Source organism: Ursus americanus, chromosome 2 (genome assembly GCF_024610735.1).
Source record: "Ursus americanus isolate L20-20 chromosome 2, mUrsAme1.1.p, whole genome shotgun sequence".
NCBI lineage: Eukaryota > Metazoa > Chordata > Mammalia > Carnivora > Ursidae > Ursus > Ursus americanus.
In genome coordinates this window covers 104,526,251-104,553,220 of record NC_142128.1, presented here as the reverse complement: position 1 = coordinate 104,553,220, position 26,970 = coordinate 104,526,251, and the positions used below count along the sequence as shown (strand labels likewise).

At 37.8% G+C, this 26,970-nt stretch overlaps 1 protein-coding gene across 14 annotated transcripts in view; it reads right to left on the bottom strand.

Annotated features, from left to right (window-relative positions):
- Nucleotides 1-26,970, bottom strand: part of CEP170 (centrosomal protein 170) — a 119,820-nt gene that overhangs the window by 31,615 nt on the left and 61,235 nt on the right. For 6 of the 14 annotated variants that reach the window (XM_045796029.2, XM_045796011.2, XM_045796021.2 and 3 more), the window contains exons 5-11: nt 25,188-25,246; nt 24,934-25,096; nt 23,974-24,108; nt 16,331-16,807; nt 11,837-12,000; nt 11,357-11,650; nt 715-864 (exon numbers count right to left, since the gene is read on the bottom strand). In XM_045796029.2, coding sequence (XP_045651985.1) covers nt 715-864; nt 11,357-11,650; nt 11,837-12,000; nt 16,331-16,807; nt 23,974-24,108; nt 24,934-25,096; nt 25,188-25,246 — 1,442 coding nt within the window. Of the gene's footprint in view, nt 1-714; nt 865-11,356; nt 12,001-16,330; nt 16,808-23,973; nt 24,109-24,933; nt 25,097-25,187; nt 25,247-26,970 lie in introns of all 14 variants that reach the window. The other 8 variants (XM_087859661.1, XM_087859667.1, XM_087859676.1 and 5 more) reach the window with 4 other exon arrangements.

The window sequence follows — 26,970 nt, the reverse complement described above, 5'->3', positions numbered from 1 at the left end:
ATATCATTTCCAATACGGGACTATTTGTTGAGGGCATAAATCTTGGGCGGTTACTCTGCTGAGTGCCTCAGACTTCACTGAACTCCCTGTAAATAAGCTCTATCAACAATCCCGTTCGTACAGATGAGACAATTGCAGCTAAACGGGAAGTGCCCAACACAAAGGCACGCTGCTCAACGTGGCCGCTCTGGGATTCGCACTCAGGTCCGCCTGCTCTCCTCTACCAGACTGACTCCCTAACTCTGTTACCAAGGCCATCCTTGGTTAACTTCATGTTATCTGAATCACAGCCGGGGCTGCACCGTGCCCACACTTATTAGGTATGTAAGTTGTATCTGTCTGGCATGACATTTAGACCTGTCCGTGCTACACACATCCCCTCTTAGGAAGTTCTAGCAGTCTGTTTTTTGTTTTATCTCATAATGCCAGTCAGAGCAGTGAGTATGTAACTCATCAACTTTTCTGAAATTAGCATTTTCCCTTCACTGATGAGCACAATAACATAATTTAAAAGAACATAACAACAAAAACTGAAACAAAATTACTGCAAAATTGCTTTAGGCTTTTATTAGAAACAAATTAATTTGTGAGAATTTAGTTTTTAGAAGAACTCTCAAGAGGATATATCAATTACTTAAAATAATATAATTACAAAAATGATGAAAATTAACAACCTGTGTGTGTAAAAGTTACATATGAGGAAGGGACATGTACCTCTGAGCTGTGAAATCCGGGCGTACTCAGTGGCTTTCTTTCTTCCATTACTACTGCAGCAGAGCTGAGAGCCCAATCTTTTATCAGATCTTTATGCTTTTCATTGATAATAGGCCTATTATAATCCTGATTGTCATCTACTCCAAATACCTAGGAGGAGAAATTATTTTATAAATGAAAAGTCTGAGCACCAGATTACTATGAATAGTATCAGTAACTTCAGAGGCAAATAAAAATATTCTGAATTAATTTCGATAGGTAGTTCACTAGCAAGGGAAACATGTTTAAGGACAGGGTAACATCCAGCCAAAGCCAGAGTCAGAAAGAAAAACTGGGCTGTGGCAGCTTACTTCATAATAAATGAGACTGTCCTTTTTAATATTTAGCCAAGTACTGTCTGATAATAAAATAAATAGCCAGGATATTACAACTGATTTGTTAAAAGAAATTAATAATGTTAAATATTATAATAATGCAGAGTTAGGAAAGAATACCACTTCAGCTGTCTTCAGCTTGTCTCTTGCTCTATTATTTATGAGAAGCATGTTGCAAAACTATAAACATACGGCTGATTTCCCTGGCTCCTTCCCTAACAAATATGTAACATTGACATACATGGATTCAAATTATACTTGGAATTTTCTAAGGTCCCATATATCAGGTTCTGATTGTATGATCTCTGTACGGAGTACAGCATGATCTTCAAACTTTACTTGCCTAAAAATTCATCGAAAGGCCTTTGAAAGGCAGATTGTGGGTCTCTTCCCACAGATCAGCATTTTCACTAAGCAGGTTGACTATGGCCAACACTTGTGGAATATTTAAATACAGAGACCAATAATCAGGTGCTCGATCAAGGGCATGATCTGAGTCTTACTGATTTCCTGGCACATAACCAGCTAGAATCTGCCTAACAGACTGGAGAAAGGTTATAACTACATAAACTTTAACATTCCATTTTACTAGCACGTTTCTTGTTGCCAACGCTTATTATTTATAGATTTTACTTGTGGCTCTAATTACTATAATCAAAAAAAGTATTATGTGTTTGAATTAGTGCTTTGTAGAAAGGATCTTTAGGATATAACCAAAGGTCATTCTTTGCTATAAAAAGGGAAAAACACCTTAAACTATTCTAGAAAGCTTTTTAATGATCATACAGTATACCTGATAAATTCTGAAGCCCACATTTAGTAAAGGAGACATGAGATTTTCAAATTCACTAAAACTTGGAAATTTTACCACTAGATGGCCTTATTACTTAATATTTAATTCAAATATTACTACAGTTTTCAAGAATTGTGATTTAATATCTCTTGAACCACTCAATATTTGAATTATCTCTGCTTTAAAAGTAAATTGTATATTGCTAATTTTAAATCAAATACGGATTTTAATACACGAAAGCACGGTTTACAGAAGGAAAAAAAAACCTGTTTCATTTTGTTAATCATCAGAATTGGTAAATTTTAACACCAGTAAAAAATGCTGTGTATACTGTTCCACGTGTTCTGACTCCAGTCCCACTGGAAAAGAAAGCAAATCAGAGCTACTCGAGTTACTTGGGGCTGACGTAAAATAAAAACTTAAGGGGCGCCTGGGTGGCACAGCGGTTAAGCGTCTGCCTTCGGCTCAGGGCGTGATCCCGGCGTTAGGGGATCGAGCCCCACATCAGGCTCCTCTGCTATGAGCCTGCTTCTTCCTCTCCCACTCCCCCCGCTTGTGTTCCCTCTCTCGCTGGCTGTCTCTATCTCTGTCGAATAAATAAATTAAAAAAAAAAAAATTAAAAACTTAAAATTATTTCTAAGTCAAGTCACTGACCTCCAAATTTACTGGGATTTATTTCCTTATTTTTACAGTTACCGGGGGGAACTGTAACTCCAGTTTGCAAGTAAAAGATAAACGTGCACGTGTGAGGACGTGCATGTGCTATCTGGCACGTTAATTTATAAACGATCTCAGGTGATTTTCTGAAGAAAGAAGTGATGCTTCTGGGGAAGGGGGGCTGACACTGTGCAGAAAATACTCAGATGACTTTCTACAGGTTGCTTGTAGAGCCTCAGAGCCAGCTATGCATACACACCTGTCAGCAGTTAAATCACGCTCTGCTTCCCAAACAAGTGACAGGGTCTGAAGCACGACTATGGGGGGAAGAAGTCTTCCAAGTTTCTACCTACATTTTTTTGAGTTTTTTGAAAAATTAATGAGAGCAATGTCTACCCACCTTGAAATCCCTATCGTCCTTTTTGTGTCTTGCTACAAAAACATCCACCTGTGAGAACTTTCATGTGAAAACAAAAAGGACATAAACATCTTATACTGTGTCCATGTGCTTTAAAGCTATTAGAGTTTTCACATTTCAAAAAGCATATAGAATCTGGCCTATGATCCAACAGCTGGATGAGACTTGAGACCAGGTTTGCTAGATTTTCCCGTCTTTTCATGGTAGGCTTTGTCCCTAGATGATTTCATTCACATCCAAGGTTTCCCTTCGATTTCCACCCCACAGCTGCTCACCTGTCACCTCTCTTCATAGACGGCTCAAAGATATCTCACAAGCGCAGTGTATGTCAACCCAGGCTCATGCTTCTCTTCCCTTCCCTGGGCTCAATCACACTACCCAACTTGATACAGTTCTACAAAATCAGGTTCTCTCATTCAGCTAGGGGCTTTTTTTAGGCTGAAAGTCTAGACTGAGGAAGGGAGAGAGATCAGACACCTAACTGTTATGCTTCCTCTCACCCCAAGTTTGTCAGTCAGTTTCTAATTCTTCCAGGTGGGAGCAAAAGAAAGGAGGAGTGGATGGGAATCGAACATTTCCTTTTGAACTTGTACTATCTGAGCTCTGTAGGCCTGGCAGATGCTTAAAGATAACTCATTCACCTTAGCGGTGGAGAGTTAGGGACCTTAGGGAGCCTCTAGCTCCCTTGACCGAGGCAGATGCCGCTCTATTTTGGGGAGTGACCTGTGACCCCTCCTCCCTCCTGTGGCCTGGGTAAGAAGATAGCACTTCCCTCACCATCCTACTCCAAGAATTACAGAACATGTCCTCTCTCTTTTCCTTGGGATGTGTGCAAATGACATCTGGCATCTCACTTTGGGATTTCACATCTGTATCTCAGCGGCTACTCCAAACAATTTTAATAAACCTGTTCCTGAGGCAGTGTACTTACTATCTTTGCAGGCTACTGGGCTAGCCGCCATAGAGCTGAGGTCTAACATAGGAGGCTTGTAAAGAAAAGAGAATGTCACCTGAACCATGTGGGGCACTCTATAGGTAAAACATTTCTCTAAGAACCAGACTATATTTTTAAATTTTAGTTTTAAATTTAAAGAAATGAAACATTCTCCAGATGATAAAGGTCACTATGTGCAGTACACACCAAGCCTGTGAAAAGTTTGACATTGTTTTTTTTCACCTGCGAAGTGTCTAGTAAATATGCACTCAAGTTTCAACCTCAGATGATCGGAATAGCTCTTTCCTCAATGGGCAAGGACCTCCTGGGTAGAGAGAGCAGGGTCTCTACCAGTTCAAATCAACAGCAAAGGTTCCCATGGCCTATGAAATCACTTGACGCATACTTTAAGAACTATGCAGAATCCTAGCTTCTAACATCAGGGAACAAAATCAGGAAGACTCAATAAAAGAGAATTTCTTTAAACATGTAATTTTCCATAAAAATCTAATTTCATTTTTAAAAAGAAAAATCCCTTAAAAGTCAATGGAATAAGTAGTTCTAAGTATTTAACATTGTGATTTCACAATAGCAATCAACTTTTAAAACTTAAAATTCAGATAAAGCTATTAGAAAAAAGAATGGGGTCAGAGAGACATTTTATAATGTATCATGGTATGTACATATGCACATGCATGTTCACAGCAACATTATTCACTAGAGCCCAAAGGTGGAAAGAGCCCAAATGTCCATCAACAGATGAACAGATAAATAAAATGTGGTTCACCCACACAATGGTGTGCTAGTCATAAAAAGGAATAAAGTACGGACACATTCTACATCACGGATGAACCCTGAAAACAGGCTACATGAAAGCAGCTGGTCATAAAAGGCCACAAGTGTATGATTCCATTTACGGGAAAAGCCCAGAAGAGGCAAATCCATAGGCACGGAAAGTAGGTTAGTGGTTGCCCGGAGCTGGGGGAAATGGAACCAGTAGGGTATCTCTTTTTGGGGCGAAGAAAATGCCGTGGAATTAGACCGCACTGATGGTCGCACAATGTCAATGTACTAAAAGCCAATGAATTATACACTTTAAATGGCTAAAATGGTGAACGTCATGTGAATGACATTACCTCAATTTTTAAAAAAGACACCATCTAGCTTGATCTTCTTTTTACTTCTGCCTGTGTAAAAACATGCTCAGACCTCTGCCCTCTCCCTGAACCTACCCTGTGGTCCTTGATTCTGCCCACTTCTTAGGAGTATTATAGCTACTCCCCTTCCCTTTCCAGCACTGCTTAGCAGTCTTTTTCTATTAACTCCTCCTTTCCTATCTTTGAATTATGCTCAGGTCTAATCTCACGCAGCTACAGTTAAAATGTCCAATTTCTCTCCTCTTTATGGCTCATTTCCTTGACACGCATTCCTTCCTTTCATGCCTCAAATCTGGCCGCTCATCAATGACCATCTTACCTTTTCCTTGCTAAGCGGGTTTTTAAGCGCTAAGCTGTTAGCTGGGTATTGCTAGAAACTCAAAGGCTGGTTTCCAGTCTCCTACTAGTTGAGGCAATTCCCCTGAAACTTATGTATTTCTTCTGATACAACCTGTATTCTTTCGCAGTTTTCATACTGACAAAGTGAAGCTTTTAACACATACAAGGTTTAAACTATGCATTTTAACAAGTTATGTTAGGATCAAGATACAAACTAGTTTCAGCAAATAAAAAATACAGGAAAATCTGTTTGTGGAGGCCTAGCTGAATCTGACCAATTTATAAATCCATTAATTAAATTATCTAATCTATAACTAACCACACACAGATACTGACAAAAATGAAAGAGCATGTCACAAAGTCTTCTTCTCCCATTATTCATTAAAATGAGACTGTGTCTACTACATGCCAGGCACTGTTCTAAGCACAAGAGATACAGAAGTGATCAAGACAAGTAAGGTCATTCTAGAAAGAACCGGCAGAAAGTAGACTAGCTAGAGGGGAGTTCTATAAGGAAATAAGACATGGTAATGTGACGGGGGAGAGAAGAGGTGAACAGCAGGGCTACTTGGGACAGGGAGGGGAGAGAAAGCCTCTGACAGTGAACTAGAAGAGGGAAGGAGTGAGGCAGAGTTTACGGGCTGAGGGCACGGTAGGTGGCAAGTCCTAGAAGCAGGAAAATAAATAAGATTTCACATAATAACACAGGAAGGAAAGGGGGAAGCCACGTAAATGTTATTAAGCTTCCGAATGAAGAAAGGTGAGGGTTCCGATGTGAAGCTCTGGGGACGAGCACAGCAGGGGAGGGTTTCCCTGTACCTGACCCATGCTAAGAAGAGGAGCGAGAAGGGGAGAGGAGCAGGAATCAGAGTGACCAAAACTCCTGATAAAGATTTTTCTTTAAAAAATTGCTTAGTGAAGAAAGACTAGTAGAAGAGGAAGAAAAATGAAGCCCTCAGAATTCGCTGGCCAAGAACTGCTATTTGCTCTGGTCCATTAAATCAGAATGTTTCCGGACTGGCAAGAAGTTGAAGAAAATCTTAAGTCCAAATCAAAATGCTGCCCACTGTCAAGGTCCTCTCTTACTGCTCAAGGCTCTTCGTTGATCTCCTACTCTGTAGTCCCCACACACGTCTGCTTCTGTGGCTGAGGGCAGCCGGGACACGCTGCCATTCCGTGTTCTGTCTGGCACGGTCCCCTATATTTTGACTCTGGTTTATCAGGGTTCCCCTGGCTCTGACTTGGATCTAATCTAAACTCTTGCTGCGAACTTCAGGGTTTGGAATATCCCCATTCCAAACTGCTTACAGCTGGGTCTAGGTTCTCAGCACTGACTTTCTTCGTTCTGTGTTTCTAGTCTTGTAGCTTTCCTGGTTCTGGATTCCTCCCTACCACCTGTTTGTTGCCTGTAGAAAAGCACGGGTAGATACAAGGCCCATGAGAGAAGAGAATATGCTCCTAAGAGGCATTGGGGGGACGTATGTTGCCATGGACACATGGACAGGAATCAAAACTCAGGTCAGGAAAAGTATCTGGCAGAATTGGTTTACGGTATGAAATGTATAAAAAAATACTTTTTTCAAAAGAGAGCCTCAAGCCATCTACAATGACCAATTTTTTTTCATTAATTTAATATTTGGCTTTCTGTTCTCACTACAAGTTTTTCTCCCTTAGCTTGGAAGGCTAGGAAATAGCCCTGATTCACGTCCTCCTCTTCCCTCAGCAGTGTCTGTTTTGATGGAGGAGTGGGAAGAAAAAGCTGGCACTATGATGGGTTCTCTAGATACCATAGGGAGGCCAAAGGAGGGAGGGCTGGGGAGGCTATTACTACTATGGAAGACAGTTACCTTTAATCCAAGCAGTCAACAGCACTTTCTTATTATCTCCATGTAAGCTTAGACATAAAACTCAAGAGGTCTTTATAAATAACAAGCATTTGTGTTAATATAATAAGAAGTGAATTTGGGGACAATGCATAAAATAATGCTACCTATTGACAAACACACATCACAAAACCATGGACAAAATGCTGTAATCCCATAACTTGGGGTCTGGGGAGGGGACAGTTCAAAATCCTTTAACTACAACCAGCACAGAAAAACAAAGATATAGTATTTTAGCTTGATGATTTCTTTAGAGAGATCCTATTTTAAGTGCGTGCAACTTTTCCTGAGTTAAGAAACAAATACCTGCTCTAATTATCTTCTTTAGGCCCAGGAGTACAATGTTATTTTGGGGAAAAATTGAAAAGGCATTCAGTGCTGTGTCATGTGACACTGTGGCTTACTCACTTCCTTTTGATTCTGTTTTGAGTCCAACATGCTATTTTCTCTTGGTTTTCTCTGTCTCTTCTGTGTGATTCTTTTCAGCCTCCTTTGCTCACTCTTTGTCCACCATTGTTCGGGTTGCTAAGAACTTCGTTCTTTGTCTCCTCTCCCTCTATACCTTCTTTCTAAGTAATCTCATCTATTATTCTGCATTGAGCTACTCTCAAATATTTCCCAAATTAGGATGTTAGCCCAGATCTCTTACCTAAGACCCAGATGTTTCTATACCTTTCTACCCAACTGACTACTGGACACGCCAGGAGCTTCTTAATTGCCTTCTCTGCTTCTGGCCTTTCCAATTTTCAGCCCCTTCTTCACACTTCTGACAGTGATTTGATGTCATTGCACTATTTAAAAGTTTCCAGGGAGTCTCCGCCAGCATTAAAAACTCTCGAGTCCTTTGTATGATACACAAGGGCCTTCAAAATCTGGTCAGGTCTCATCTCTAAAATAACTGTGGTCCTCTGAACAAGTCCTCCACACTCCCACGCTCCGCATCTGGAACAGGTTGCTCCCGATTTCTGGAAAACCCTACTCTAACACCCCTGTTACAGGATTGACTCCACCTGCTTAAGAATGAGCTCAGTTGGCAAATAAATTCAGTATTTATTGAGGACATATAAAACACCAGGCCCTAGGTTCCCACGATTATGGAGTTTACATCCGTGTGTGTGCACGCGTGTGCACGTTATGGGGGAGGGGGCAGGTGAATAAATTAAGAGGAAACTATCTCTTGGGAACTACTGGCACCCTTCCTCCAATAGCTTATGTCTATCAAAGCACTCATCATACTGTTTTTAATTCATATGTTTTTACTTGAGCATTTCCATTCCCCTACAAACTCATGTCCTGAAGCGAAGAACACTGTCTTCTCAGTTTGAAGCTCTCTCTCTACCACAAAGGGTGGCAAACAGTTGATGCCGAATAAAGGCCTTTACATGAATAAATCAATGAAACAAGCCAGCTCTCAAATGATGGTGTAAAAAAGGAAAGAGACAACATGCATGTTTTCAGGGCCACGTGACAATTAAATTTAAATGGAAAGGAGCCGAAGGCCCCAACTTCTGTCCACACACCCAACTTATCCAAGCAATCTGATGTGACACTTGTACTGCTCCTACCCTCCCAGAGCACTGCTTATGCTTGATTCTGGCCAGTCTTACTCTTTCTTTCCTCCATGCCCACAAAGTCACCTCATCTCCTTCAGACATCTGACTTCTGCTTCCCTGTTTTTGTTTCCCAGAGCCTGATTTTAGCTGAATCTGGCTTCTGGCTTTAACCACAACTAGTAGACTCTGAGCTCCTTTTCTTTGTATTCACAAGGTAATGCGGTGACTCTTCCCTGTAGTTATGGGCAGCTTTGTTTTCTGGTTTATACAAACTAGGAATGACTCTGAATTATCCACTCATTCACACACTGCCATTACTCCCTTAAATGAATCCTGCTTTAAAATCTTAGTTTGCTCTCTCCATAGTGGTGGTACTGTATAATTTGCCATTGAAAAATGGCGGCTTATGATAATTACAGACAGCAGGTATACGGTATACCCCAGGTTTTGTGGTCACCCTCTCTATCCAGTGGTTTCCTAAGACTCTCGTGTATAACACTGACTTCTTTCTTGGCTTTCGGCTGTTCTGGATGGGCCGCTCCCTTGCACTGTCACTTCCCCATGGGCTTCAGACTGGACTCTTTCAGGCTGAAAGAACTTTCCAGGATTTATCAGTACCTTGTGTAGAGATCCACATGTGGAGACTCCTAGTAAGGGTCTAACATTTTTTTGGATGTCTTATTACAAAACAGGCATTGTGATATGCATTTTATATATTTCATCTGAATTCTTTTTATAAGACCTGGTGAACTTTCTTGCATTTTAGAGAAAAAAGAAATGGAGGTTTAAAGAGGTTAGTTTACTCCAGGGCAAGGGCACCTATCTAGTGCATGCACAGTTTATACTTAATCCCAGATCTGTCTGCCGGCAAGCGTTCCTGTTCTTCAGCCCCATAACAGAACCCCTCAGTGTAAAATAACCTCACACAGAAACCACCGATCACTATGAATACAATATTCATAAACCAAACAAAGGCATAATAGGATAAACTTAATATTAATCTGAATTTTAAAACTTCTTACTATTTTCCTTTTCAAAACCTATCCTTTTATTTTGCATTTTACAGTATTTTAGACCACAATATTCTCATTCTCAGCAACCAGCGGGAAAATGTGGAACTTTAAAATAACCTGAAAGAAACATCATTATCAATTCCCAATGATGAAAATAATCCAAAATTGCCAAAAGTCATCTTCTGTGCTAACACTGTGTCCTTAGACCTCTTTTTCATATAATCAGGAAACTCACTTTATTCATCAGTTTCTTACTTGCTTTCTATTTCTTATTAACAACTGTTGTGACATTGCTCACACAGCATCTATTTCCTAGGCTAATTAGTGGCTCTCCAAAGTCTGAAGTTGTATGCTCCGACAGTAAAGAATTCTGAGCGTGGGCTCCTCAAATAAATGCATGCTTTGAAATGACACACATGTACCAATGTGATGACAGACTGCATACACTGTACAACATACCCCAACATGTAAATAAACACTACAAAATTAAAAGTAAACGTAAGTCCTAATAATCTTCCCAGATCCCAAAGGTTTGTCTTGTTTACCTTCTGACAACCCCGCCTGTAAGCTCGTCATCTAAACTAGGACACCTCAAACGTTAAGGTGCGTATGAATTGCCTGGAGATCTCGCTTTTAAAGCAGAATCTGATTCAGTGTATTGAGATCAGGGCTGAGATTTTTTGATATTTCTAATAAACTCCTAGGTCGATGCTAATGCATCACACTCTTTGAGTAACAAGAACTTAAACTAGAGGTTATTGTTTAGCCAAACTTAAGCTGCTGTTTCTCTAGGGGATAAAACAAACAGCTGATTCTAAAGTCAACTTTCCATTACCATGGGCAAAATCAATAAAAACTGCTTTTAAAACGATACAACAATTACTACACGCATTAACCAAGAACATCAAAGAACAAATCTAAAATGTAAATAATCGTCAAGGCTGGGCATACACTTAAAGTGGCTGAATTCAGAGTATCATAATGGAACTGATTCTGTTTTCATACACTTCTATCTCCAAAGGCAGCAGTGAACAGAAAGAAAAGAAAATAAGGACAAAGAACAAAATTGACTAAAGCATATACACTTTCATCTGTTTCAGACCTGAAATTAGTGGGCAGGAACCCCATGGTTAACTATTATCAGCAGACATTTATGTTTATATCAATAGGGACACAGCAGCCTGGCTTTGTTTTATAGCTTTTATATAAATGCAGAGTGAGGAGGGTCACAGAAGTACACGGGTTTTAAAGTTCTATCTTAAATTTACACAACTTTAAAAGGTCCAAAGAGCTTAAATGTACAGGACTTTACGTAAGAAACTCAGGCAAAAGTTCGGAACATACGCAGAATAAAATCGGAAGGCACTTTGGTTTTGTTAGTTTTGCAGTCCCCCCACAAAATCCTCAAGTTCCAGTACCACTGACTGCATGAGAACACTTCATGCTGACCCTCCAATAATTTCCAACAGTCAAATACACCAAAAGAAAACTTCCACCATCCCCAAATTTCAGTTATTTACCTTGTCAATCATTTTTCTTGCTTCCACTTCCTCACTGTTGGGATTCTCTAACTCAATGGTATAAGTACCCTTGTCACTTTGGTCATCATCATTATCCTTTTCAGAAGTGGCAGAAGTAGGTTGATTTTTTAACATTTTATCCATCTCCTGGCTTGGTCTGTGCCCAAGACTCCCTGAACTTCTTAACAATGCAGTTTGTAGGAAGGGAATGGACACCGATGGCTCCTCTGATTTCTGTTTTAACAATTTCCCATGTGGAACACCATGCCCCCCTCTGTGATGCGTAGAGCTAGTCTGTAAAGACAAAGAGACCACTTTGGCATCTGCTGTTGGAGATTTTGTTTTTTCAAGTTTTGTATGTGGTGTTGAATAAGTAGTTTCCTGACACAAGATTCCCGCACTCTGAGTAAAAGAATATGACCTTCTTTTTCTGGGATTGTCTTCATCAAAGAATGCAATCATAAAAGCAGTTTGACTTACAACGGCTTGGTCTTGGTGCTTTTCAGTAGCCTGGGCCTTCTGCAGCTTTTTCTGTTCGGAATGGTGGCGCCTTAAGTGTTCCTCAAGAGCTGCACGTTTGCTACAGCGCCTGTGAGCCCCAGCATTTTCTGAATCGCTTTGTGTACCATCGTCATGTTTATTTCCTGGACACAGAAAAGAAACCACATAATAGAGAAGGAAAAAATCCCATGTAGAAAATTAGACGCATATACAAAAGTCCTATTTGTTTTGTGCCCCCCTCCCCCTTTTCAAGGCAAGTCATATGTTCTTTTCAGTAACAGGCTCTGCAAACTTCCCTCAATTGCAATGCTCACATTCAAATTTTATCAACCAACAATGAGGTCCTTTATAAACAGTTGAATGGGATTGCTTTTCTTTCTCCAAATTTTAACTTTATAATGATTCATCAATGCCTCAACAAATAAGCAGTGCTATGTCATCTGTGATAGTCTGTACTTATAACATTAATAAACATTAATTCTGCCTCCAAACCTTATACTTTCTTTAAGCAATCAAAAATTTGCTTCTAGCATGAGAGGTTAAGAGAAAAAAGGGTGATCCCAGAGATGCTTATCACGACACAGTAAAAGAGACTGCAAATGCCATAAGAATGTGATGAATTGTAATTTTTAACAATGTTCAATACTTCTAAAAGTATAGCATACTTTCAATAAAAAGTATGCAAAATGTTAATAAGAAGATACAAATTTGTAGTTTCCACCAATTAACTATACACTTTTCTACAAGTGTCTTTCTAGCTGTGGGAATTTTTGCAAACTTATAATTGTGCTCTAAACACTGGTGGCTTCAAAAGTTAAATAAAGCATGCTAAAGGCCTATCACAGCAAAGCATAGTCTACGAAATCCTATATAAACATAACCACTTTCTGGGCAAATGGCAGGGTGCTAAATATAACCAGCTAAAAATCTGTCTTCTCTATAATACATATAGAGTCAAGTTAGAACACATCTGAATTCTGAAACACCAGGTTCCTAACAGAGGTTTTCTGTTACCCTTCATAGTACTAGGGATTCAACGTGAAACTTTATGGAAATTATTTTTCGATGATTTAGAATTCTCAGTATTTAAATAAGTACATTAGAAGAAATAATCAAATGATAATTATATTATTACAGCATAAATTTACTGAAAAGTCAGGAATTACTCTACGCATGTTTTAGATTGAATCACAAATGAGGGCTTTACGCGATGGCTTCTGTAGAAGTGTAAATGAGTCTAGTCAAGGAGGTGAGGTCAGTCCCTGGCATCCAGGACTGAATTTAAGCTTTTCCTGGGCTACAGATCTCAATCTGAATACCTGCTGAATAATATGGTAACAAAGGAGACAAAGCCAGAACTGAAGACCTGCAGGCCAGGAGGGGCAAAGGGCATAGGTCCAAAGGAACAAGTTGAGTTTTAACACTCGTGGGTTTGTTTCTAATGAATTTAGTGGTTACCAGTTGGGGCCAGTGATTTAACACAAAAGGACTGGTTGTCAAAAAGTGGTACATAAAAGGGGTGAGAAGACGCAGAAGAGAGAAACAGCGCACACAAAAAGAGTAATGTTCTGAAAAAGTAATAGGCTATGCAAAAAAAGGGAGAAAATGAAACCAACATGAAGGGGTTTTGGGAGGCACTCCCAGCAGAGTAAAACTGATGAATGTTATAAACATCAGATATGACAACAGATGTGAAAATCTTTCTTCAAATTAGCAACTATTCAAAATGCAATCTGAAAAGAAAAAACAAAACAAGACAGGTGTTCATTTAATGGAATCCCTACCCTCAGGTAAATAAGTGAGGAATCAGGGATAGCCGATGGAACGCAAAACCCAACTAGACCACTCATTCAAATACAAAGCTCATTAAAAACATGCTATTTTACAACCTATTTCATTGTTATATTGGATAAACTGAAAAGGAATCCAGTTTGTAAGAGCCAGAAATAAGTAAACTCTATTTCCTGTATAACAAGACCAAGTAACCCACACCTCACATACACATAACATGAGAACACCACCTTCACACAATTCAGTTCTCGTACCAACATGTAGAATGTGGCGCTTCAGTTGTGTCAGATCCTTTCAGCATCTTTTAAGTTATAGTTTAAAAACTTCTCTTTATGCGTTAACCATTTTCTTTCCTGGAAAATTATTATTCCTTCTAGTATTTCTGTTACACCAGGTGAGACATCTAATCAGAACTGCAATTTCTCTGTCCTCAACAACAAACAGATCGCAAGGAAACTCTCCTCACCACGTTTCTCTCTCGTCTATCATTAGCCTAAATATGCTGAAGGCCGGTTAGTATTTTCTAGGGTAGGTTAGCTGTACCAAGTCAGAAGCTGTGGTCAAAGAAGCTGCAACTCTCCCAAAGGGTAAAAGTGTATGGGCTTTGTGAACATTATTTTCTTCACTGTCCCAAAGCGCGTGCACTTTACTCTTGTAGGAGTAAACTTTTTTGCTTTTATTTTACTTACTTTCAAGTTTTTGAGACTGATTCAAGTAACTGCTGAAAGTCTAATTAATGTAAAATTATTACTATCTGCCCTCAGTACCTTTATTTAAAATCTATGTATACACTTTCAACATCCTACATTGTGGAAAATCTTTATCTAATGATGGCATATCTCACTTTGGGGAAAAGTCAAATGTCATTTATAAATAATGTCTGGAGAAAGAAAACGGATCTTGAACCAAAAATGAGTTATATTCACAAAGACATTTTCATGGACGGTTTGTAAAACGGTCTGAAGGCAAATCCAAAAGAAGGGTTCTGAGCAATGGCAATATCCTAGAATATATATATATATATATAGATATCTATAAATCAACTTTGAGGGACCATAGTAATTTGATTGTATAGTTTCTGGTAAAGCTTAAAAATATCTAATCATTAACGCATACACAGATACCATGTGAATAAGGGCATTAATGTCTCTGTTTGAAGTCAGGCTTACAATGGGCCTTTTTCGAGAACAGAATGTCTAAAACTGATGGCTTAAAAATAATAGCTAATACAGACAATATTTATGGACGACTTAAACAACCAGCTATAATAAAGGGATAAAGGTGCTTTAAAATGGTAGCTTTTTGAAGAATCTTCTAGCTCATTTTTTGTCTTTAAGAGTAGTTTAAGAAAGACCACGTCATTTCTAAATTTTCAAGGTTTATTATACTAGGATATCAATACTATTTATAAATTCATAAAAATGGTCAGATTCCAAATGGGTAGCTTTTATTTTTGAGCTTTAATCTATACATACATACATAGTTCTCAGTTATGTATTTAATATTATCTGGTAGAAGAAACGATAACAATCACATGTGAAAAGTATAGACTCCAGGTAACTTATGATTATAATTAGATGTAGTAATAGGCCCCAACAACGAATTAGGTAATCACACCACCTCACTATCCTAAAGTATCTTAGAAGCAAACCAGAACAGGTATTTCTTCATTACCTGACCAAACAAAATCCCAGGGCATAAAGTACTGGTTAGGCCAGGGTTAGTCTTATCATTGACAGTGAAGTCATTCATTGTGTATTCAAATTACGGAGTACTTGCCACATAATGAAGTCCTCAGGTGAATAAGTGTTAGAGATACAATGACCTCAATTAGCATTTTTTTTAAAGCTCATTAACTTCTTGTATAGAAACAGAATGGCCAGATTAGCATTCAATCACATTTCTCTTAAAGGTAGCTTATTAAATAAAAGTAAGATAGGGTAATTAAAATATATTTAATTAGCAAAACAATGTAAAAAATTATTCAGTTGATACCCTGATACATAGGTATAGATACCTGACTAATTTTGGCCAAGTGTTACACTAATAGAGCATATATTGACTATTTCACAAATAAATGTTCAATTGTGGTTTCATAAGTTTTAATATCAAAAACATTTTTAATTCAATTGATCCCCAATATCTCTACACCAAAAGTTTTTGTTTCATGAGTAACTGCTAAGAAAAGCTGGAAGCACACTACCAACAATGTCACTGTATTACTAATGTAGAACTCTTGCCCGTTATCAAATGGCTTAAAACTTCTTTCAAAATCTAGACACCGACATTTTATTGGAAGCAACACAATAGAGAAGAACAGAACTGAATACAGCTTTTCCTGAAGTCAAGAAAACGACGAGAATTGTCTTCTAGGGAATTCCACTGGTGAAAAGAATGAATCTTTTATTTTCACAGGAAAAAGAAATATTTTAAAAGGGATAAATATAAATTCACAAAACCAATCTGGTTTTGGAAGGAAAATGAAGGCAGGCTATTTTTAATGAGTAAGGTGGACATGGGTAGTATGGTTTGCTTTTGAGCTTCAAAATCAAATATAAAGCTTTGACACAGCTGAAGTTTCCTACCATGTAATTATTTATCTAGGAGTAGTTCGGTTAACTGTGAAGACTGAATTTTCTTTATCACAAAACAGGAAGTTCTGAAATGATCAATTCACTTTACCTTTCAACCTTTTCAAGTAAACTGGAACATCACTTTTAATACTTTTGGAATCCTCTTCGGCTCTTTCCCATACCATTTGAGGAGGGTTGTTCTGTGCTAGCCAGTCAGCTACTTTATTTTCCGGAGCCATCATTCCTGTCTGAATCCCCGGCAGGTCTTGAGTTCCAGGAGAAGACTTCTTGGACTTGTGGCGCTGATCAGAAGTAAATTTTGTCACATGGTCTCTAATAGTGACCTTCCCTGGAGTACTGTCATCAAATTCAATGGTAAATGAAGCATGCCCTGCACCTGCTGTATGGGAACTTGGTGTGTCTTTTGTGGGGATTTCATGAATAGTGCTCTCTGTTATTTGTGATGGCTGCTGAAATTCTTTTGTAGGGATTTCAAAGTAACTTGGTTCCCTACAGAAAGGAAAAAGTACTTCTTCATTTGCAGCTGCAGGCTGTTCCTCCACTTGCTTGGCATCTACGCTGCACCCTAATGAAAAAATAAGAGAAAATTCAAAATATTTGGGAGCTTCCAGCACTTAAAGGAGAATAATTATGGCCGTTTGTATTGTGCCATGAGAATCAGAAGGCAGATCACAGCCTGGATGAAAACCTGGCAAATGTTACAGAGAAGAAATAATTTTGATTGTAAGCACAGTATTCAGTAGCAGAAGATGCAAGATAAGTAGCAGCAATGACAAAGAACAAAGCAGTTAAGGGACGGACACTGCATGGCTGGATCCATATTTTTTTCCAACTTGGATCCAGAAATCATCAAGGTGCAGAAGAACTGAAATCGAATGTAGATGGAGATGCACATTTGACATAGACATCTAGAGACACAGAAAAAATATGCATTTCCTTATCAAGTCAGGAGGATGAAATATTTATGAACACAAAGCAGAGCTCTGAAGGATAACAGGTGCTTAAATGAAGAAATAAACATGAAGTCAACATGCAAGCGATGTTCTAGAAGTAATGAGTCCACTTACCATTCTTCACCATGACATTTAAAGACATTACTTTTAGAATTATAAAAATAACATTACTGATGTGCGATCACTGCAAAAAGATGGATGCATTTTATAAAGAATAAAAGAGCGACTAAAGATAAAACATGTGGCTTGCTTGCAGCATTGCAATCCAAGCAGCAGTGTGAAAGAAATAAGGTAAAAATAGAAATTTTAGTTGCCAGCCAAAAATTTCAGAAGAAAATTCATGTGTATGTCTATATAACAGAATATGCACAAGTGTCAAAAATTCCTGGGAGGAAAGCCGAATTATAAATCTCAGATCAAAACAACGAGAGTTGGCAAAAGAAGTGAGCAACTCCAGAACACTATCACTATTGTTCTGCTATCTCGGAAATAAAGATGAAGGTATACAAATATATGCATTTATACACAGTACACATAAAAGAAATTGACAAATAAAATATGTAAGTGAAAATGATTACTGAAATGTCTTCTTGTAAGTATGTGTTATTAGACAGTACAAACACAAAAAATAATTAAATAAATAAATAAGATTAAACTGCCCTGTTTATCAGGAAGCAAAAGAACCATGTCCATTATTAAGATGGTAAAGAGTTCAAGTGAGAAATATTTCCCTAAAGTTCACAGAAGCATTCTATTTTTAAACAGATTGACGGGAAAACCATACGCAAATAATTTATTAGGGGAAAGACAGTACAGGGAGACTAGGCTGTTTCCAATCATTCCCTAATTAAGTGAAGTAGTATTTGGTCTCTTGAAGTATCTTTTCAAATATTAAATCTTGAGTGGGATTCTTCAGGTGCTATAATTGACTTCTTGGCAGTACTCTCCGAACATAAAACTGTTTGCTTTTAGGTTTTTAAGAATGGGACAACAACACTGCTGTAATCAAATGTATGGAATAGGGTATAGAAAACAAGCTCCAGGGGCGCCTGGGTGGCACAGCGGTTAAGCGTCTGCCTTCGGCTCAGGGCGTGATCCCGGCGTTATGGGATCGAGCCCCACATCAGGCTCTTCTGCTATGAGCCTGCTTCTTCCTCTCCCACTCCTCCTGCTTGTGTTCCCTCTCTCGCTGGCTGTCTCTATCTCTCTGTCAAATAAATAAATAAAATCTTTAAAAAAAAAAAAAGAAAGAAAACAAGCTCCAGTCCCCCCCGCTCAAAAAAAGAAAAAAAGCCCACTACACAGAAGGTAAACAGAGTAATGAAAACAATTTTCAAAGTAAAAATTATTCTTTTCAAAATATAATTTTTCTTATAACTGAAAATGTGAAATGTGTATCAGAAAACTCTACGTCATTAAAGCAAAAACTTTACATGCTATTCGGAAGAAGAGATTATACAATAAGACTAAATAACCTAAAGTCATGTTTTAAAATTTCTTTATGTAAGAGTTAATTTATTTTAATAATAAAATGTCCACTTGCACTGTTTACTCTGAAAGCCTGTCATTTAAAATTTCCATGAGAGTAAATTGCATTAGTCATTCCCCATATACTAGTAAACTCATTAATAAAGGTTATTTTTAATTTTTCATACACTGACTTATTTACTATTACAATGTACTGTACTTGATCAGTTCCGTAAGTACAATCGGCTTATAAACCCAGCCTATCTGTGTATGTACCTATTTAGACACATACATACATTCACTGAGTCATTTATTCTGCTTTGCTCATCCTTCTGGTGAGAGGATAATGCTGGCAGGAGGCAAGGGGTGGGGTAGGTTCTTTCTACCACCACCTGGATACTCAAATAAAATGATGTGGCTGAACTGCAAACAAAAACCACAAAAAGCTGCTCCAAGGATATAGCATTTATCATCTACTTGTCATTCATAATTTAAAGGAATATTTTCCTAATTTTCCTTCCTTGTGAAGGAGAAGTTCACAGTTAATACTGATACACTTCCAACATTTTTTCGCGTTATAAAAAACAGCAGAGATCAACAACTGCACATCATTGTTTTTAAGGTTATCATCCATTAGTCCTACTTCAAAGTCACCTTTACTCCAAGGACTGGACACTTGAGACACAAGTTTCCCAGAAATCAGCTATCTAACAGTGTCAGGTAGCACAGTATAGCGGAAAGGCAGCATGTTAGGACCTGATGACTGTAACTAGGCAGGAAAGTAGCGAAGAGATCTGCAATCAGATATCCTGTCTCCGTCAATCTTTAATTCTCATTTTCTTGGTCAGAAACAATGGTATCTATCGGCGAGATCACTGTGATGACCCAGTGAGGTTAAGTATTAAGTGAGATAACCTAAGTTACCCAGAACAAAGCCCGGCACAAAGGCGGCACAAAAATAAACATCTCTCTTTTACTGAATTCCTCAGCATAGCTAAGAATCAGGGAAATGAAAACTAAACCAAAAATCTAACTCCAAAAAACCTAAGATTCAACGGTGCCTATACTCCCATACTCATGATCTTTACTAATTGGGAAGTCACTCGTTGAGAGCCTTTTTACTATGTGCTCAAATACATGTAGCAAATCTGAAGTGGGGATTAAGGTAAGACGCACTGCACTCAAAGTAAGAATCAGATGGCAGAGGTAAGACAATACACAAGAGCTTGGCATGTGGCTCAGAACTACAGCAGTCCAGAACCATTTGGTAAGTAGGGCCAGCAGTTCTACATCTTTCAACATCCCCCGAGGACATCACTGTAATGTATCACAGTTCAGTAACTGATATTCATCATGACAACTTAGAGTCATCAACCAGAAACTTAAATTATAGTCAGCCTTCTCCACTTAAGAAGGCAGCGATATGGGTAATTCATTTAATACAAATTTAGAAAATGGTTAAACTTTTTTTTTTTTTTTAAAGATTTTATTTATATTTATGTGACAGAGAGACAGCCAGCGAGAGAGGGAACACAGCAGGGGGAGTGGGAGAGGAAGAAGCAGGCTCATAGCGGAGGAGCCCGATGTGGGACTCGATCCCGGCACGTCGTGATCACGCCCTGAGCCGAAGGCAGACGCTTTAACGACTGCGCTACCTAGGCGCCCCGAAAATGGTTAAACTTTTAAAAGAAATTGTCAGTTGCAAAAGTAAAGTTCAGGCATCTGAAGGAATTCATTTCTCTGAAGATGATAAAAACAGATCACATGTGGGCCTGCTTTACTTGGGTGGTGTAGGCCAGAAAAATCACTGGCGGGGGGGGGGGGGTGTCTTCTAAATTAATATAGAAAAATAAATTAGCTCTCAGAACACAGAACAGATACTGGAAATTCATGAATTTAACATCATTTATCTTCAAACTCTATTTATACTACATTAAATTAATATAGTAAATATCCTAATACTTTGTATATACTAATATTTTGTATATACTAATATTTTGTTATAATCTCAACTGCTAGATATTTAAAAGTACCTAATAATTGATTATGTTAGAATTAATTATGTTTATCTAAATCAGAATAGCAACTGGTGATACTATCCTCAAGTTCTTAGGGTATTTTACGATTATGCAACCTTTTGAGGGAAACTTGTAAGACACATAATCCAAAAAACTGTTCCCTTCATTCTTCTGTACTAAATTAAGGGAAATACTCAATTAAATCAAGATGATAAAGGCTATAATGATGAAAGCACATTTGTTCAGCTTAGGACATATATCTAACCTTGCATATTCAAGTACCTCAAATAACAAAGATGAGGAAACATCTTTTGCTAAAAAGAAGTCACAACTGGGAAGTTTCCAAATTTAGTATGATTAGATTAAAATCAATGTAAAAGAGCCAGAAATGTATTCCTCACAGTTGCAACACTTAAAGACCTTTAAATGTAACCTAAATAAATGTTCACACCATGTCAGCAGGTCGAAGAACACACCTATAGCTCAAATGAGGACAAATTCTCCTTCTTAATAGGACGAAAAGTATTCATACAGGGATCCCTCCTACATCGTTGGTGGGAATGCAAGTTGGTACAGCCACTTTGGAAAACAGTGTGGAGGTCCCTTAAAAAGTTAAAAATTGAGCTACCCTATGATCCAGCAATTGCACTATTGGGTATTTACCCCAAAGATACAGACGTAGTGAAGAGAGGGGCCATATGCACCCCAATGTTCATAGCAGCATTGTTCACAATAGCTAAATTGTGGAAGGAGCCGAGATGCCCTTCAACAGATGACTGGATTAAGAAGATGTGGTCCATATATACAATGGAATATTACTCAGCCGTCAGAACGATTACCCAACATTTGCAGCAACATGGATGGGATTGGAGGAGATTATGTTAAGTGAAGTAAGTCAAGCAGAGAAAGACAATTATATGGTTTTACTCATTTATGGAACATAAGAAATAGCAGGAAGATCGGTAGGAGAAGAAAGGGAAGAAGGAAGGGGGGGTAAACAGAAGGGGGAATGAACCATGAGAGACTATGAACTCTGGGAAACAAACTGAGGGCTTCGGGGGTGGGGGAATGGGATAGGCTGGTGATGGGTATTAAGGAGGGCACGTATTGCATGGTGCACTGGGTATTATACGCAACTAATGAATCATCAAACTTTACATCAAAAACTAGGGATGTACTGTATGGTGACTAACATAATAAAAAAATATTATTATTAAAAAAATAATAAAAAGGCCTGAGGGAGTTTACATATTAACACATAGTTCAAAGGCATACTATTATGGTTAAGTGCAAAATAAGATTCTGGAAAACAAAACAAAACAAAACAAAACAAAGTATTCATACAATTTCAGGAGAATTTGGTTGCTCCGACGTACATATTTGCTTCTAGGGTTTTTTAAGCTATGTGGTTAAGTCTGTAGGAGATTCTGGATACATGTGGACCCACTGAGAGGGACGTAAGAAATCAGTAGGTAACACATACTCTATTACCCTTTCTGAAATGTTCACCTCTCACAATAATTACTAAGATTTTACATTCTAAAAATTGGTAACCAAGAAGCAAATCACTTTTTGTGTTTAAAAAAGAGCATGCTTAGAGCATAAACTGATTACTTATGTCATAATTTGAAACATTCAATAAAAAGTTTTGAAATGATCAAATTAAGTAAGATTCAGTATACATCTTCAAATTGATTCTACAATCTCTGTATCAGAAGTTATTTCAGGTCAGTAAGCTGTTCCCTTCATCCTATATTTTAAGAAACTACAAACAATAAATTTGAAACAAGATCCCCTTCACACTAATCTAAGAAAGCTGATGAGAGCCTCACAAGGCCCTTAATCGGCTGAATTTGGCTGGGTTCTTTAAGCCATTTAACACAAGACATAAATCACTTAATTTCTTCATGTCAAAAATAATCCCAAGATTATGAGACAGCTTTTGTCATGTGGCAAAAATGACAGTGAATAAGACAGGCCACACAAGCTGATATTCGTTTAAGAATTCAGTTTCATTCACAGAGATGAGGATGAGGACAGAAGCCCTGATGGGCAGCACCGTGGAGAGAGCTGAGAAGGGGGAGAACAGGGCTCCCCGAAGATACTGCAGAGACACAGGAACCAGTCCTGAAGAGCTACAGCTATTTAAGCCAGTAAATTTCCTTCCTGCTTAGTCTCAGGTCGCATTTGTGTTATTTGCATCTGACCCTATGCTGAATGATATTAAGTATCAATACTCAGTATTTCTAAGCGGGGACATGAAGAAAAACCGTGCTGGTGGACAGAAATAAGGAAGCGATGATGGGAATTTATTTGCAAAGTTGACAACTTCAGTTTGGGGCACTTGTAAAATTGAGTCCATAAAGGCCAGCTTTCTTAGACCTGTATCCTGGCAAAATCAGCATATTTAAAGAACAGTGTACCTACTCTCCAGCTAAGAAAAATGGCTTACTTATCTTGTACAACTAGTGTCAAATGTGGGAAACGGAAAAGGGTTCTGATGGAATCTATCTTTGACTCTGGGTCAGACTTGGGTTTTCCATACTGCTGGGCTTCCTGGTACCTGTATTTAATTCTTCCAGGTCTGGGTCCTTATCTGCCATCATCATGCACTGGCCATTTGAGCCCTTGGTGTTGATGTCTTTGCCAAGTCCTTATGTGCCAACCAATACCTCTGTTTGTTTCCTGGAAATCTTGATTTTCTGGCTTGTGGGACACTTAGCTCATTACTAAATCCCTCTACCAACAAAAGAATTTGTTCCTGGACTATGAATGTGACCCAGAACTATTTTTTCATTCTGGCTGCTGAACTTGGCTAATCTTGTTGCTACCACATCCCAACAAATAAAGCACACTGAGGTTTTAAAGAAGTTTTAATTTCATGTATCACATTTCTGAACATAACAGAAACTGTTCCTTTAAAAGTATGATTAGATGCCTGTGAATCTAATGAAACACACAAAATTAGTTTGTGCCTACTATTTTGGTCTAATTAAAACATTTTAATAATTATTTTAAAATACTTTAAATGCCCGATTATATTATTAATCTATTTTTTAAGTTTTAATCTCATAAGTTGGAATAATATTTTAAATAAAAATGATTCTGGAATTAATATTTTATGTGAGAATCATGCATAATAAGCTTACAATGACAAAATCATTAAGACATTCACATTTTTTATTAAAGAGTAATAGATATATATTTCTTTCCAGGGTTGCCAGATTTTTGCTTAGATTATAAATTCTCCCCAAAATAATCCACTGAATGTCATAGTCTGAGCTTTTACTTACCTGCTGTTCCAGTTTCATGACTTTTTTCTTCAGGTTTGCCATTTGACTTGAAAGCCCTTTTCTCCTCCACTTCATCATCCCCCCACCATGATGGCTGCCCATATAAGGGAGTGCCACGGGGCATGGCAGAAATATCTGGAAAGAGGAAAAAAAAATCTATCTAAAGCATATGAAACAGAAAAAATATATACTTTTGCAGAATGTTAGAATCGCCTGGTTAATTTATTAAATGAAAACAAGGTACAGTCTAGGTAGTTGAAAAGTACTCTAAGTTGAAAAACTTGTTATTTGTGTAAGACCTTACTCCATGTTGGACATGACTAAATAAATGAAATTTTGCACTGGCTAATACCTAAGTAATGCAAACTGTGTTAGCTTAATAGCTTTTGTTAAGGTGTAATCAGTTTTTTGGTATACAGAAATGGTTCAAGTAAGTCTAAAAAAGATAAAACTAAAGTAAATTTTGTTATGAGTGACCATTAAAAATATTTTTAAAGCCTAAGGTCATTGCAGAGTAACCAAATTTAAACTAGCTGTTAACGTGACTAGTAGCTTTATATCTGAGCAAATTTGGTAATGCCTATTAATTTAAAAATTGTTTTTGCATGAATGGGATTATTTATGTAGAGCAGTTCCTGGAACACGATAAATATAATAATAATGAGGATGATATAACTTCACTGGACATCCTTTTAATTCATTTCAGTTATTATAATTCACAAAAAGTACACAAACATGAAATAATAAAAATACTGTAAACTATATTTACTTCCCTCAAATATTTAAACATATTAAACACACCTGCACGTAACTGCCATATCTACTTACGTGTTACATGCTTTCTAAAGAAAGCACTGGCTGTATTAAATCTCACTCTGAAATCATCATTATTATAAACTGATATGGACGTGGCCAAGCTTTGTAAAACAAAGCGTGTACTTTTAACCATGGCTCACTTACCCATGGCTTTTTCCTCCGATTTCACTGCTTCTGCGGCTTTGTGCTGCACGTCTGTCGAAGTTTCTGCCACTTTGGAATCTATGCTTTTGGCACATGCAGATTTTGATAATTCTGATTCTGAAGATTTCTGGGACAACTGAAGCTGAATGGTAAACTTCTCATGCTATAAAACATTTAAACATGAAAATGAAACATCCAGGAGTAAAATCAACCCTAGCAAATGATAGGTTTGCAAAAGAAACAATAATTTTTACCTTTAGTGCTTCTTCAGGGACCCTCATTTCTCCCCGTACTACAGTGAAAAGATTTGTATGTAAAGAGAGCTAAGGAAGAATATAATTTCAAAATTGTTCTATTTTCAACAGGTAATTACAACAGAAGCATTATATTCCCCTTAAGAGTTTATGTTACAATACGCTCACAACTATGAAGACTTGAATTTTTAAATACTAGAGAAAAATCTAAAATCTAGCAAGTAATTCTAAACTGAACAAATAATAGTCTTCAAGAAGCAAGTAACTGGCTATTTAGAGCACAAAAGACATTTTCAGTTCTCACAAACAAACAGTATGACTGCAAAGAAAAAGCACCTGGATCAAATTATACTGGTAGTTAATCACAACAATGTGAAAGGGAGTATCTCATCAGTGATTACCCAACAGTACATCCTGAAAGAACTGCATTACTCAGACTTCATACGCCTTGATAAAATGAAGTTCATTTTGAAAGTGCCGAAGAAATGCTGTAATTAGGGTCCTTACAGCAACCACAATCGCCCCTTTCCTCAGGCTTTGCAATCAAGGTCAAATCACATTATCAAACAACTGATTCTATACAGATGAAAACCAAGTGCTAGATATAATGAATGCTTTCATTACTATGCCAAAAAGAACAATGTCTCTGTATATTAAAGAACATCTTTCACTACACAGTAGAGGTCACATTTCCCACCATTACTTAACCCTGTACTGAAAGGACTTTTATAACCATGTACTAAATTCTATTATCCTTTACCAATTCATAGCACCCTATGACTTCAAGGGTAGAAAGCTATAATTATCACAACCGCTTGGGGTAAAAATAGTTTCTATGCCTAAGGAGCAGCAAACTTGCAAATGAGTACTTAACTTATATTTCTACTCATTAAAACAATAAAAACGCAGAATTTTTTGGAGTTGTACAGAGTGCCGGGGAGTGTCCTGTTTAATTCCATGAACTGGTCCACATATTCTACACATAGGGAACTTGAGGACTGTAGGGGCAAAACCTAAGATAACAATCTGGTCAGCTGAATCCCAATCCAGGGTTCCCGCAGCTGTGAAATACTAGAATTTTCCTTTTTTGTTTTGTACACATGCTGATATGTATTTCCTGATATGGGTGAAAATACACATTTTGTAATAATTTCATACTTAATGAAAAACAAGTCTAGCAACTTTGTTTTACCCCCAGGAAACTCATTAATAGTTGGAGAAGATTCACAGCATTCCTACATTTCCAATGGAAAACAGTGTTTCAAAAAAATTGAAAGCCATTTCCATTTTTCCGGTGGGGAACACAAATGACTGCAGCCTGCTGTGAGGGTTTCCTGGGGCTTCAACTGTATTCCTGACAGTGTTCCAGGCTATTCTCCAAGGCTAGTCTGGGGTACAGTCTTTAGACTTAAGACTCCTTTAAAATCAGGGAAAACTTGAGAGGCCACACTTCTTGGGGTCAAACACTTTACCTTCCAAAATGGTCTGTGTGTGCAGAACCGAAGATCTCAATGATCCTCTTGTTTGGGTCATGAGTTTACCTGAGAACGCTGGTATCACCATGATATTTTGAGACTGCCCTAGTCCTAGCATTTACCTCCAAAGCCACCATCTTCCTAATGGTACAGACCCAGATTAACTGTTTTTAAGTTGCTAATTTTAAAAAATGACAAACTAAGATACAATTCTCATGCTGTCAGTAAGTTAAAAATATACAATACAGTATTAACTACAGTCATGTTGATTATATCTGAATAAAAAAATTACAAAAAGTTTAAATTCC